Below are 14624 nucleotides of genomic sequence, written 5' to 3'. Positions count from 1 at the left end.
GCAGGGAATGGGCGACACGCATGCCAGAACCCCAACGCTCATCCAAAAATGGGCCCGAGGCCTCAATAATTCTGGTGAGCTGCAGGTGCCAGTTGAGCTTCCAGAGCTGCAATTTAGGCCGGCTGCCATGCCAGCAGTGACCCTCAGGTAGAGCCTGGGAACATGGGAGGAGCAGAACATGTGACAGGCAAACTGCTTTGGATCCAAGTGAAGCATTCCTGCTTCTCCTGGCTCCACATTCTTGCGCATTTTCTGGTGGCCTCCAGCAGTCCCTTTAAGGACCGCAGGTTAGGCTGCTTAAGGACCCAAAGAAAGAGCAGGCCCCGTGCCAATATGGCATCAGATGCATCTCAGGCAGCCTTGGGGAGCAGGACATAGCCCCACCAATTTGAACCTTTTTCCCCCCATTTTGCACATGAGAAATAACGAGAAAGAATAGAAATAATCAGAGAGTGCACAAGACTGAGAGCCAGTTACTGGAAGACAGGCACATTTGTCTCAAAGCAATGCCAGTGATGAACTAATAAGGAATGAAAACTTTCTAGAAACATTCAGCAACCACATGAATACAAACCATGAGCAAACTTTAATTAACAAAATACTTAACACAAAGCTTGTGTTGTATACATACATTTGCGAAAAATGCAACTTACAGCTATAAGAGACAGTTAAGTAATTTTTTACAGGAGGGAGTAGATACGGATTTTTTAAAAAACTTGAACTATTCATAAGAGTTTGCATGTTTTATGCATTTTAGTATAACAATTTTTGTCTTCTTGATTTTACAATAAGTGACATGTTTTGGTTAACCCAAATGTGCAAAGCAATAGGCAGAAGAATATATCGCTCACTTGGAAATTTCCTAAACATATTCAAAGTCCAAAATAACTTTCAGCAAATCAGTACCCTGAAGGGAGTATGTTAGACCCTTTTAAGAGCAGAAATAATATTTCAAGAAATGATACAGGTCCAGGAAAATGAGTGGTTTTTACAATTGAGCATCAGTCTGTGGTATCAGTATGGGTTTCCGACCCAAGGTCTAAGCTGTGTACCCGGACAGGAAATTACACAGCAAACCATAGGCATATGGGGGAGGGGGAAGGGAGAGAGGGGGAAGGGAGAGAGGGGAAGAGAGTTAAATTTTAAAATTAAAAATTTAGCAATTGTGAAGTAAAAAGCTTGATTCCCAACCCCACCCCCCAGATGTGTGTGTACTAGTGGGCATGGCACAGATACATCCTTTGGAAGTGTGGCCAATTTGAAACTGACTGCACACCCCTGGTTATTTACTTCTGACAATACAAAAAAAACTTTCCTATTAGATTTTTTTTTAAAAACATGACTACCTATCACAACTAGTGTGAAATCTAAACCACCACAGGGTAAACTTCTGCAAGTGGCAACTGAAATAAGAAAAGGAACTTAGAGATGGTTCAAGCTGGATTAACTGTTCCACTCACTGTGCACCAATCACCATCAATCACACAAACTACAAGATGCAATCACAGTTCTCCTGGGTCTTTCCAAAGCAGGCTATGTTTCATGGATTGATCATCTTGGAAAGATTTAGAATGCTGCCTCCTCATTAAAGACAGAAAGCATCATTATGTGTGTCACATTCTACAAGCGTCAGCAGCAAAGTCACTGCAAAATGGCTCATGGTCCAGACAAAACAAACTTGAGGACACATATCTGAATGTCTCAAACACCTGCCTTGGGTCGTAGCTCCAGTACATACAATATTCTAGGAACAGCAACATCCATCATGGGGCTAATTCCAACAGTGGTGTATTCAAGATGGTGCATTCCATCATCTAAATAATTGATTATTTGACACAAAATATAAAATTAAAAACTGCACAATTTGGGAATCTGAAACAACAGGAAATGCTTGAATACACAAGAGGTCAGTCAACAATGGTATTGCCAGTGCAATTCCAAGGGCCTGTAGGAATAGAGTTACAATTCCCTTGGTGAAAAACAATTATTAAAAAAAGGAGAAATTGACTATGTGAAAAACTGGAACTCAGTCAGTGGTTGTGATTAGAGTTATTAAATGTTTATGTTTAAGTGCCATCATATAAAAGCCACTACTTTAAAACAAAATTCTAAGCAAAATCAATTTAAAAATCCTAATTTTTAGTAAAGTGTATTTCAGTCAGTCAGTCAGATTAAATACTTGGAAAAACTTTTAGTAGTACTATGGTAAGAATTCCCATTAAGCGATGTTGGCACTTGGTTCGTTCACTAATCTGTACAGAACAAAAATAGCATACACAGCCAGAGCAGAAAAATATATGTTTTGCTCCTTAGCACGTGCTGGAGACAAATAAAAGACACGAGTTGTACTAGATTGTTTGTTTTAGCCTTTCTCCCATAGAGATTGTTAGCCATCATGGATCACTTCTCCTACAAGAGAGAGATCAGCAGCATGTGGCCATTGTACTGTTCCACAAAATGACATCCAGGCCTAGATTCTCCTCCCGGGTGGGTTCGCTGCCTAAGTGGGTTTGAGGCTGGACTTCCATTTTAACAGGACTGAGCGGTTTACCAATGCAGGGTGGGATTCCTACCAGCGAAAGGGAGCCTGCTACTGACGGGAGACAATGATGATGCAGCAGTGCTGCAGTCAGCAAGGTTACGGGGCCCAAAGAGGAGAGATTTTCACTACTGGGCCCACTGCCTCCAAAAAGCAACTGCAACTGGCCTTGTATTGCTGCCCCAGAATCCATCAGTCATGCCTCTCCTGGCAGTCCCTAGGATCAGCGTCTGTCAGCGAAATGGAGTGGGTTTCCTGGACTTCACCTCGCCACCCATCATTAATGTGACAAGGTGGTGAAGGGGCAGCCAGCTGTGTTCCCAGTTAGGGCGGGAGGAAAATCCATAGTGGTGTTGGTGGTAGGCCTCAATTTCATTTTTTCACCACAGTGTCGTGTCGCCTAATTTAGGCCAGTTATATAGAGGAGGCATTGATCTTATTCTCCAATTGCCCACTCGGTGTGCACAATGGGAGGAAGAGGCAGTCAACAAGATTCCTCAGTCAGTTCCTCTCTCCAGTATGAGCATTAGCGTGCAAGTCCAGGACTGGCAGGTGCACAACCTTCACGGCAAATGATTGCTAATTGCTCAGAAACCAGCCTTTTCTGGACTTATTTAAAAAAAAAGGTAAAAATTACAATATTCCAAGAGCAAATTGCTTGCAAGCAGCAAGCATAGAAAATCATGTGATTTGTCATGTGGTGCCACATTTGCATAACGTATCTGCACTGATGCCAAGCCAGTAGCAATCAGTCACCAATTTAGGCTGCAGTTTGTTTCGAACTGTATCTAATTGCACTATCAGCTTAATTTACACAGCGAGTTATATTGACATAAAACCAGGTGCTTCATACAAAGATCAGCTCAAAACGCACTGTACTGGAGAGGGCCGTGTCAAGAGCGATATTCTCTTGTGTAAATTTCAACCCGAGCATGCTCACAGGCAGCAATAAAAAGTTGCACAATTTGTTCTCTCTCAATAGTGTCCTGGGAATTCATCATTTATAATGGAACCTCTGCCCCTCCCTGCAAACACCCCAAAAATCACCTCTTCCGTTACAGCCCATTTTAGTCCATGGCAGCGAAACCACGCGTCTCCTTTTGGGCCACAGTCTTTCATCCAAATCAAAAATTATTCCAGAATGGTGTTAAACATTCTGTTCATTCTATTGGCTTCAGCCTTTGTAAAGCAAGCTAGTGGAACTTGGCACTCTGCCCAAATTAATTCTATAATATTTCGCAGAACAAATCCCCATCCACATTACCATCCAGGAGAATGGTGTTCAGTTTACCCCCCCTCCCCCCAATAATTGGAAACCACAATAATGGTAACTGGCCAGCAGAGACCAAACAAACGTGGCTGGAGCCAGGTCTTCTCTACAAACAGAAATGGGCAGATGTTGAGAAACACTGGTGGTATTGCTGCAGCATCACTTACTGAACTTAAAGGATAATTCACAAAATTACTCTGTCATTCCCAATTTACCCTACTCACGAAATCTGAACATGGCTTTTAAAAAAAAAATTACAATCATTGCACATAGTAAAAGTCTAAAGATATCAGACACCTCCTCAACACCTGCTTTTTTCCTCCCCAAAATTGCGGAGTATGGATGGTTTCTGTAGTTCATCCAATGGGCATTCCTGCAACACTGCAAGAGATCTTAGTCCGTGCCCATCGAGATTAACCTGTGTTGCTCATATCTTTGTGCAATTTTCTCCCCGGAACAGAATCGAGAAGCACACTGTCCGATTGCACAGGCGAGAAGTCCAATTAATAAGGCACTGCCAATCCCGTATATCAAAGGCATCTTAAATGATTCTAGCACTAAAGGAGAGGAAAGGGAGGGGGATGAGAGAGAGAGAGAGAAAAAAAAAGAGGGCAGGAAAAAAAAAGCAGTTAGTACATGTTCCTCACATTTTATATTCCTTACTGCATTATGCAAATACTCATTTTCAATTCTAGCACCTTATTTGTCCAGTTTTTCGGAATTGTATTTTTTGAGCTCTACTTTTATTCACTCTCACATTCCCTTGGTCTTTAATACTGCCTTTATACCTTGTTTTTCATTAAATTTGTATATTTATCATTTTTGGCTTTTACTCGAGTCATTCATCCTTGCCCTTTTGCTCTCCCACCATTTCTCTCTGCTTTTTGCTATAACCCTCGCCAACCACATACAAGTCATAATGTGTTAACAAATGACTTTACAATTACCTGAAGAGGGCACTTCAGAAGCAGGAATATCCTGTGTGAAACAATGTTGATGAGTGATCACAAAATTATGATGACCAAAAAGGAGGCCATCTCTCTCTATATCTATACTCACACACTAAATCGATGTGTTATCAGACTGGCTTGTGTGACACAAAAGTCCACTGAATGTTTATCCCTGGAAAAGCAACACAGCAAAATCACCGAGAAACATCAATGAGGAGAATCCACTTTGTGGTTTATATGCTATCAATGTATATGTATCAATGTGTAGGATTGGTTCACTTTATCTTCTGTGGCTCAGCTCAGTATCACTGTGGCGTCATGGCTGCAAGAGTCTAAGCCATGCATCAAACCAGCTTTTATTACACGATTACTTTCATGAGATACGAGCAATTTCGGTGTTGTCATAGAAACGTTCTCCTGACAACACTGCTCGACTGCTTTCAGGATGTTACCATCTCAAAATAGACAGACACTAAAAAGGAGATATTCCACCACCAGCACCCTGATGCACTGGATTGCCTGGGCACAGTGAATTCCAGAAAATTGGGTGGGTTGGAAGTTGGAACACATTCCTGTAAAAGAACCACACAATTTTCCAACATTTAAATTAAATGGAGGAAAATCCTGCAGGCTCCTTTATAAGCGTGCATTCCAACCTCCTCGATTTTCTAGCATTTGCTGTACTCAAGCAATCCAATATTCATGAAAATTCTCTCCTTAGGTGGCAAAGGGTGAATCACAAATGCTGTATGCTGCCCAGCGTTAATCTGCAGACAGGATAAGCACAAATGTCGGAAAGGAATTTGTATTGAGCTTAACTCGTGATGCTTGCTTATTTATGAAGACACTTCTTATTTGTGTCCTCACCAGCTATTATAAAAGCTGCTCGCCTATTAAGGTCAAAAAGGCCAAGGTATGTGACATCACTGGCACAAGAGCCAACCTGCCATTGGAGGTCGATCTTTGTGTTCTGAAGTGAACCAAGAGGTTTCTCTAATCAGCAAATGTTTAAAAGGTACTGCCTGGTTTAATACCAAGTCCTACAGGCCAGTAGATTCCAGGCTTGAACCTTGGTCCACATCAAATTAGTTGCTCTCAGCCAGGGTAGCATTTGGGTTCTATGATGGACCACATGCCCATGAGCAAGAAAGGGGGAAGAGGAAGATGAAAAATTTGAGAGAGTTATTTTGATTGCTATCCAGTGACCCATCTGGAAAAAAGTGTGTATCTGCAAACACTGGGTAAAGGATTGGGCGTGTGATGCCACCAACAGTTGAATATGCTGCCAAATCCCCCATCAACATCCTGGGGGTCATCATTGACCAGAAACTTAACTGTACAAGCCACATAAATAATGTGGAAAGAAGGGTCAGAAGCTGGGTATTTGAGGAGAATGTCTCACCTCCCGACTCCCCAAAACCTTTCCACCATCTATAAAGGCACAAGTCAGAAGTGTGATGGAATACTCTTCACTTGCCTGAATGAGTGCAGCTCGAACAACACTCAATAAGCTTGACAGCATAGGGTGCAAATCTAGCAGGACAAAGAAGCCTGCTTGATTGGCATCCCATCCACCACCTTAAACATTCACTCTCTCCACCACCAGTACACCATGGCTGCAGTGTGTACCATCTCATCATCATAGGCAGTCCCTCGAACGAGGATGACTTACTTCCACGAGAGTTCACAGATGTTTCAATGAAGGACCCGATGTTCCAGTCCTGAACTCCAGTTGAGGGGATGGAAGATGCCTGTGCGTGAATTTTTTTTTTTTTTAAAACGCGTGGTGACCGTTGCACAACAGCCACCACATGGGCTTGACAGAGCTAGGCCTTTATCCAGTGGCAAGGATTAACCAGGACAACTGGAGACCTGCTCTGCTGCATGGACCTAGTGCTCACACATATCACAGTGTGGGCAGGTCCGTGCTGCCCCGGGCCCTCGGCTCTTCTGGGCCCCATACCCTCATTCGCCGCACCTCCGCCATGATGTTCCAGAGGCCTGCGCTCCAGCTCTATTTATAGCCCCGACCTGCACAGGCCAGGGTAGCCCACGATGTGTACCGTCTACAAGAGCCATGGCAGCACCTCCCAAACCCGTGACCTCTACCACCGAGAAGGACAAGGGCAGCAGGCGCATGGGAACACCATCACCTGCAAGTTCCCCCTCCAAGCCACACACCATCCTGACTTGGAAATATATCGCCGTTCCTTCATCGTCGCTGGGTCAAAATCCTGAAACTCTCTCCGTAACAGCACTTTGGGAGTACCTTCCCCACACGGACTGCAGCAGTTCAAGGCGGCGGCTCACCATCACATTCTCAAAGGCAATCAGGGATTGGCAATATATGCTGGCCTTGCCAGCAATACCCACATCCCAGGAACGAATACAAAAAAGTTTCACTCCACGTTCATATAAAGATACAGATTGCTTTCAGAAAAGGTGGAAAATAGGCCATAACTTACATTAGAAACAAATCAAACTAATTGTAAATGAGGGAAGGAGACTTGCCAACATGTACAATTCCCCAAATAAGAATCTCACTTTGTTGCTGTGTACCGACCGGTCAGTGTGAACATGGACATATAATCTTGTATAGAATGGTATTTAATTTCCAGTACCCAAAGAAAGTCAGGAAAGAAAATACTTTTTTTTTTTTTTAGTTGCAAATAATATTGCATAACTTTCTAACAAGCCAATATAACCAACAAAATTAATGTACATAAATTAATTAAAACATTTGGATTCTCTCCCTCTCCTGTTTCCACTTGGATTTCATTTAAAAAAAAAAGAAATTTAAAATTCCCCAGGAAAACTGGAAAGAAAGCTTAACCATATCCAAGAAGAATGCACTTGTTTTGCTCAATGGAATCTCCTTTATGACCAAATCAAAACTAACCTGAAACATCGACACGTATTGCAAGTAAATCGGATTGCTGTGGTGGCATTTTTTGCCACATTCCAGTCTCTGATTTTATCCAAGGTGTTACTTTGCAGAAGTAATTCCCGGCAACATGCCTCTCAGAACAGTGTACTCGTAGACGGAATTCATGCAGGCTGACTCGTTCAACGCTGATGTCGCTGGTGCTAATGTTTTTCTGATGTGTCACCACCGACCTCTGATCTACTGACACCAGAGGGCTTTGGGTTGTGTTGCTGGAGAACGGTCGGATCAAGAACCATTCTACCTCATACAAGACATCTAGGAGGATCAATAAATCACATTTGGATTAATAGTCCATTACAATCATGTACATATTTAAATTTATTTCAAATCTGTTAAGAGCCGCAGTACCTTCCCTGCACCAATATGTAAACCTTTCCCTTATCTGTCATAAAAACACCAGAGATTTGAGAAATATTGTACAGCTTGTTTTGGCAGGAAACTAATTTTCTAGGCTGTATCAAATAAAGTGTGTTTATTTTGAAAGTTAAAGGCTGTCAGTAACCAAAGGATTAGAGTAATCCTTAAGGATTATAAATCAAAATGGGTTGGTTTAATCAGTGCAGGAGTTCAGGGAATTAGGGAGTGGTGGAGGATAGATCTATGAGAGAGAGAGAGAGAGAGAGAGATACACAGACAGACAGATCTCTTTCATGTTGGCAGAAAAGGGTCAAGAAGAGGTTGGTATTTCCCTGCAAGGAGGCCAAGAAAACTAAGACATGCTCATAAAATGCTTTTCACCAACACTTCGATAAAACAAAATAATCTGGCTTCAAGGGACACTAGGTTAAGTGGGTGGCGGGCGGGTGTAGTTGCATATTTTAATACACGACCAGCACCACTGCTCAGATACATAAAGCAGTCACAATAATAGAACTTCCTGGTGAAAGGTGATCTTGCACTGCAATATATTGGGCCATCATTTGCTGTAGGTCTGAACCCAACGGCGTCTGCCATTACTGAGACTTGAAAATTGGGTGGTCTGTTTAATCTTGACGATATTTTGCGTCGCAAGTTGCTGAAAAAGTGTTAGCTGATAACTTTGCAGTGAGGGAAACAGTGCATCTGGGAGCCGAATGAATAAGGCAAGCAGATTGAAAGATTGAGAAATAACCAGGAGGTAGGAGGAGAAGGAAGTCTAAGTTAGAGTCAGTGAATTTAATGTCAATCAGGTACAGAAGGAGAAATAAAATCAGAGGGAAAGAAAGATTGGATCGAGAGAGAGGTAGAGAGAGAGAAATAAAGGCAAAGGAAAAGTAAAAGTGTTTTGTTATTTTAAATTTTCACACTTTAAAAATATCCAACAATTAAAACCTGAAGGAATGAGACTCCGCAATTTTAAGAGTTAATTTTCAGTGCCAGAGTGGTGCATTGGCAGTAATGAATAATTAGCACGTTAAAAAAGAATCTCGGATAGCTAATCCGGGTTTAAATAAATGTGTGGACCTTAAGTGGCTTCAAAATAGAATTCTTGTGTCACTTCAGACCAGGTCTAACTTTCTGTGGTGACTTTACTTTGTATCTACTGTGCAAGTATAGCAACTTCACACCACTCGATGCATTTCAATGGGGAGCCAGACAGCGAGGGGACGTTTTCACAAAGCTAAAGGCGGAGCAGTGCATCTCGGACAGCAACTGTTAGATTCCGTGTTTAATCATGCATCTGCCCCTCACCTGAAGTTGTCATAGCATTTGCGCATAAATAACAGCGAGCGCAGTTAGCCTCGCAGTTAATTTGACATTAAAATGTGTTGCACTGAAAGAGCTCCAGCCTGCTTGTTCACTGATTTTCTTAACTATCCAGCTGCTAACATATCGAAATATTGTATAGTTTTATATATTTCACATTAGTAGAAAGTTAATTGAAAGTTTAATTCAAGATGTGTATTTTGAAAGCTAAAATGATTGCCAGTAAAAAAGATTGGATAATCATTTACTGACTGCAGATTAAAGAAACCATAACTAACTGAGCTCAAATAATTAAGAGTAGGAGCAATAAAACTCACTCAAAAGTGGGTCAAAGTCAAAAGCATCTGTAAAATAAAATTGCATCAAAGTCACAGGCATTTACATTACAGTACCCTGCTCATTGGTTATAATTAAAGGGGAAATATCACTCGATTTGAGTAGAAGGACTTTAAATGTAAAACAACTCTTCAGAAAAGAGACCTTATGTAGTCAGTATCTGAGGGTGCTTGAGAATAACCACAAACAGGTGCAACTGACCTGCTCAGTGAGGGAGTATTTTAAATGACCTTTGAAACAGTGTTATCAGGCAGAGGGTGGGGCAAGTTGTACAGGAGACGACTTCATGTGAAAAACATATATCAATGCTATTCTGCCCAAGAGTGCCAGGTCACTTTAATTGCCATGGGCCTGCACAGTCCACAATGTGCTCTGGACCATTGGGCTCACTGAAAGAAAATTATTTACCAACAGTTTAACATTCTTTACGCATCACAGACATCAATCCAAAGGGAACAGAGTTTGGCCATGTTGATTTTTTAGGATTCCCATCTCTTAGAATATACCATCAGATCTTCCCCCACCCCATACCCTATCCTATACAATCACTAATTCCAGATTCTATTCCCAATCATTTTCAACCAACAGAGATCAAATTAGAAAACAAAACAGGGTTTTCTTTTTTCTTTAAAAAAATTACTACTTCTAAATTTTTATATAAATTTCCATTTGCTCTGCTCTTCAACAGAGCCAAGACTCACTTCAATCAGCCCTGCCACAGCAGAATAAATCACAGTTGGAACTTTCTGTCCCAACACTGCCTCACCTACTTTTTCCAAACATTCTTTTATTTTTGATGCAGGACTTTAATAATAGAACTCAGAATTTTATTCTTGCTCCTGATTATAGTAAAAAGGTAGGTGAACTTCATTGGAAGAATGAAGATTACTATTCCTTCAGTAAGTTGTCTTTATTCATTGTACACTGCCACCCCACCCCCCCCCAAACACACACACAACACAAATTTATATACTTTAGAAAGAGGAAAGATGCTGTATCAATAGAAGCCACAGCAGATTCCTGAACAGCAACAGCTGTTAAGTGGAAGAGCTCACCATGGCTGCCTGAAGATTTCAAATGCAACCTGCTTGTAGCCAAGAGCCCTTTAGAAGAACCTATTTGAGAAAATAGTATGCGCCCATTATAGACCTGCAACAACTTTTCTAAATTACCTGAGTTGTTAGGTATCTCAGACAGGTCAACAGTGCAGTTCATCTCCACAGTCTCGCCTTGGTATACATGAGCCTTCTCAGAATGTAAAGTCACATTAAACCGGGGAGCTGGAGAGCAAGATGAGACAAGTTAATAGACATGCGATGGCTTATTTTATTATACTCTGTATTGAATTTAAGTTTTAAAATTTGGAACTACACTTATAAGGCAGATAAAAAAAGCTTCACATATACAACTAATGAACTTAATAGCCAGAAAATAAGAGGGAACATTCACTCCCTGTGGCTGGGCAGCACTGAACCCAGGTCACAGAAATGAAGTGCTAATTTTTTTTTTTTAAGAAGCTATTTTTTCAGTTCTGACGAAGGGTCATCGACCTGAAACGTTAACTCAGTTTTTCTCTCCACAGATGCTGCCTAACATGCTGAGTATTTCCAGCATTTTCTGTTTTTATTTTTTCTCCCATCCTGTCCTGAAGGCACTGACTCTTGCTTCTCTGTTGGCACTGGCTGGCCTCCAACACTTCATTAAAGTGTTTTTTCTTCATTGATAATTTTAGATGGGGATTGTCAGAAAACTAATCCACTATGGAGGGCCTTGCAGTCAAGCCCAAACTTGTGGCTAACTCAGAACAGACTGGAAATTGAACATGTAACCATCTGGTCTGTACAACTTGGTGTCATAGGTGGGGCCTTTACCCACTGAGCCATAGCTAGTTCTGTATCAGAAGATTTTTTATTTCCTCCATTTGAAAAGCTAAATGAAAAGCTCCCAGAGGTGAAGTGAGAGCAACCTCATTTGAATCAGTGACAAATTGAACTTCATAGCACCATGGTAAACCACACTTATTGCAGCCCTAATGCAGCTCGAAAAAAAGCACAACTTGTGCATCTTTGAGAGTAGTGGCTGCAGCCTGATTAAATAGTGTATCCATTAATCATTTGTATTAAATGACATACCAATAAGAATTTCACTGGGCAGAATATTCACCTATAAAAAGTAGTTGGACTGCCAAAACTGAAACTATGTGCATTGATGAGCAGAGAACCTAAAAATATTAATGTAGAGCTGAAATGTCAGAATTGAGCACAATTCTACATGGTCACATGAACCAAACTCCTGTAGCTTTGGAACCTGAAGCACACCGAATAGGACAAGTCTCAGTAATTAGCAGGAATAGAGTTACTTTCAAAAACAAATCCCAGTTTATATATTATAGGTTTCATCACAGCACATTGAAAATCCTGGTAAAGTGGAACTAGATCAATCATATATCTTTTGACTATTTACTTAAGGGCACTCATAAATGCAAGTAAAATGTGTGTACAATCAACAGGTTAAAGGTCAACTGCATTGTGCTTCACGAAATCAAAACACTTGAAAAACCAATCATTGGCAACTGAACCTCCCGCCCATCCCAGATTAAAATACTACGGTTTGGTTCACAGGTTATATTCATACTGAAGCATCATTCGGACTTTTGATTATATACAAGAGTTCCCCATTTTTGTTTTTAAAAATGTTTGAGAATTTTCTCTTTTAAAGTTTATTTTGGAACCAAATTTTTATCAGGAGTCACATTTGACGCATATCAAAAGAAACACAGTTATTTTACACAGCTGAATGTGGGGTGGAATGCGAGAATAATGAAAAACAAAAAAAAAGTGTGGGGGGAAAAAGATGACTGGTCCAATAGTGGAAAAAAACCCCATAAAAACCACAATTAAGCTCCAGAATTAATCAATACATACTGGTCATACCAAAAGTTTAGATGAAATTTACTTAAAGTTTTAACAGCAAAAAGTAAACTGGTATCTGCATATTAGAGTGGAAGATCCATAGCAAGCTAGTTCAGATCAAATCTCCAACAATGCATCATTACTATCTTTCTCAACCCACCAAAGGTCAAAACCACACCCCCAAAGCCACACTGAGCTCCTTAATCCTGGCAGGGGCCAATGGATAATCCACAATAGGGTGTTTTCCATAATATATGGAATTCTCCAACTCTTCAAAAAGAACAAAACATAGAGGTAAAGATTTTCCACGTGGCAATACTGGGACCCCGGTGGAATTTGGATAAATTGGGGCTGCAATTAGATAATTTACACGACAATTTCCACATGACAAATAAAAATTCAAATTCTACATATACACACACACACACACACACACTGTAAAAAATTGATGTCTTTACAGCCCTTGGGCCATATGCAAAATGGTCTATGCAACTCAGTTCTATTTGAGCTTATTTTTTGATTTTGTTGGTTGAATTTTTGAGGCTGGAAAGGAGAAACTTCAATTTATATAGTGTCTTCATGACTTCAGTCTATGAAATACGTTTGAGGTTCACATCACTGTTGTAACATAGGGAAACTCAGCAGGCAATTTGTCTACACCCTCCCACAAACAGCAATGAGATAAATAACCAAATAATCTATTTTAGTAGTGTTGGCTGAGGGATATATGTTGGCCAGGGCACCAGCCGAAATCCCATGCTCTTGTTTTGAAGAAAGCCATGGGATCTTTTACATCCACCAACAGGCACGTGTACTAATTTGGAACATTGATATTGGTTATTGCAGCAACTTGAAATGTATGCAAACTAATGGGAACATGTGTTTAAACTTTATTTGGCTCCAAAGGGTGCCATGATATGCACGTTAGATAGCTGGGACACTACTGCAAAAAGATTAAGTAGCTAATGAGTTAGGGACAAATGTTCCCTTAGTTATTATATACACATAGACTTCATTGCTTCATATTTGCAAAATCTCATTTCTTTTAAATTAATTCAGTATGATGAGTTTTGATTAAAAAACTATTTTCATATGTTTATCGCTTGCTCTGTAGGTCTTCGACATTGCCCATGACTTCCTAGTCGAGAGAAGGTCAGGTAAGCTGCTCCGAAGCCACTGCCAGTTTACCAATTGAGCCCGCTACATGGAGATGCAAGTTGCCCAGGTCAATCTTTATTATTTTCCTCCCTCCTTTTATAACCTACCCATACTACTGTACCCAAGATTATAAGGTTTCCAGATTCTAAACTACAATCAAACCATCCACATTAACAATTGAATTTTATTACAAGGTCAGAAGTCTTTTGTAGAACCACATCTGAATGATTAAGATGTGTACACCATCATTTCATCAGTTGATGGCTGTCAATCGATTGATTACATTCAGGACCCACCTGCTGTTTTAAAGGCGACAGCTACAGAGTTGGATGAGTTTGCAATTGCTTCAGACCACCCCCCATTTGTATCTGGAACCCATGCCTGGACAATACAGTAATAGGATCCTTCATCGGAAAATTGGGTCCTGTACAGCCGGAAACGGAATTCCTTGCCACCGACTTTCTCCAGAACAACATCCTCCGATCGGTCCTTAACGTCCCACCTCTCCAGTTTAACCACTGAGTCTCGAGTCAACGAAATAAGTTTTTTGCTGTCCTTTGTATCAGTGAAGGCTGGTTCGTTCATTGCTATTACCACGGAGTAATGAGGAACTTCAATATGCTCTGCAGAAACACTACAGGTCATCTCAAAAGTGTTGCCTCTCGTAGATACTGGTTTCTCCTCTGTCGCTGTAATACTTAGGCTTGGGTCTAAGAAATGAAGGGACACCATTAAATGCAACGAAAGACAGGTTTGTCGTAATCCTAAACCTGCAGCTGCTACAATCTAAATACATGATGCATATTACACACTAACCTTAGTCATT

General features: G+C 40.8%; 1 protein-coding gene across 2 annotated transcripts in view; it reads right to left on the bottom strand.

The window, feature by feature from the left end:
* Window positions 1-598: 598 nt before the first annotated feature.
* Window positions 599-14624, bottom strand: part of LOC139276062 (prostaglandin F2 receptor negative regulator-like) — a 58303-nt gene continuing 44277 nt past the window's right edge. For both annotated transcript variants that reach the window (XM_070893487.1, XM_070893488.1), the window contains 4 exons: window positions 14095-14508; window positions 10901-11008; window positions 7659-7961; window positions 599-4366 (listed from right to left, as the gene is read on the bottom strand). In XM_070893487.1, coding sequence (XP_070749588.1) covers window positions 4203-4366; window positions 7659-7961; window positions 10901-11008; window positions 14095-14508 — 989 coding nt within the window. In that variant the 3' untranslated portion in view covers window positions 599-4202. The remainder of the gene's footprint in view (window positions 4367-7658; window positions 7962-10900; window positions 11009-14094; window positions 14509-14624) is intronic.

Source organism: Pristiophorus japonicus, chromosome 11, assembly GCF_044704955.1.
Source record: "Pristiophorus japonicus isolate sPriJap1 chromosome 11, sPriJap1.hap1, whole genome shotgun sequence".
In the NCBI taxonomy this organism is placed as follows: Eukaryota; Metazoa; Chordata; class Chondrichthyes; family Pristiophoridae; genus Pristiophorus; species Pristiophorus japonicus.
This window is presented reverse-complemented; position numbering and strand designations above follow the sequence as displayed.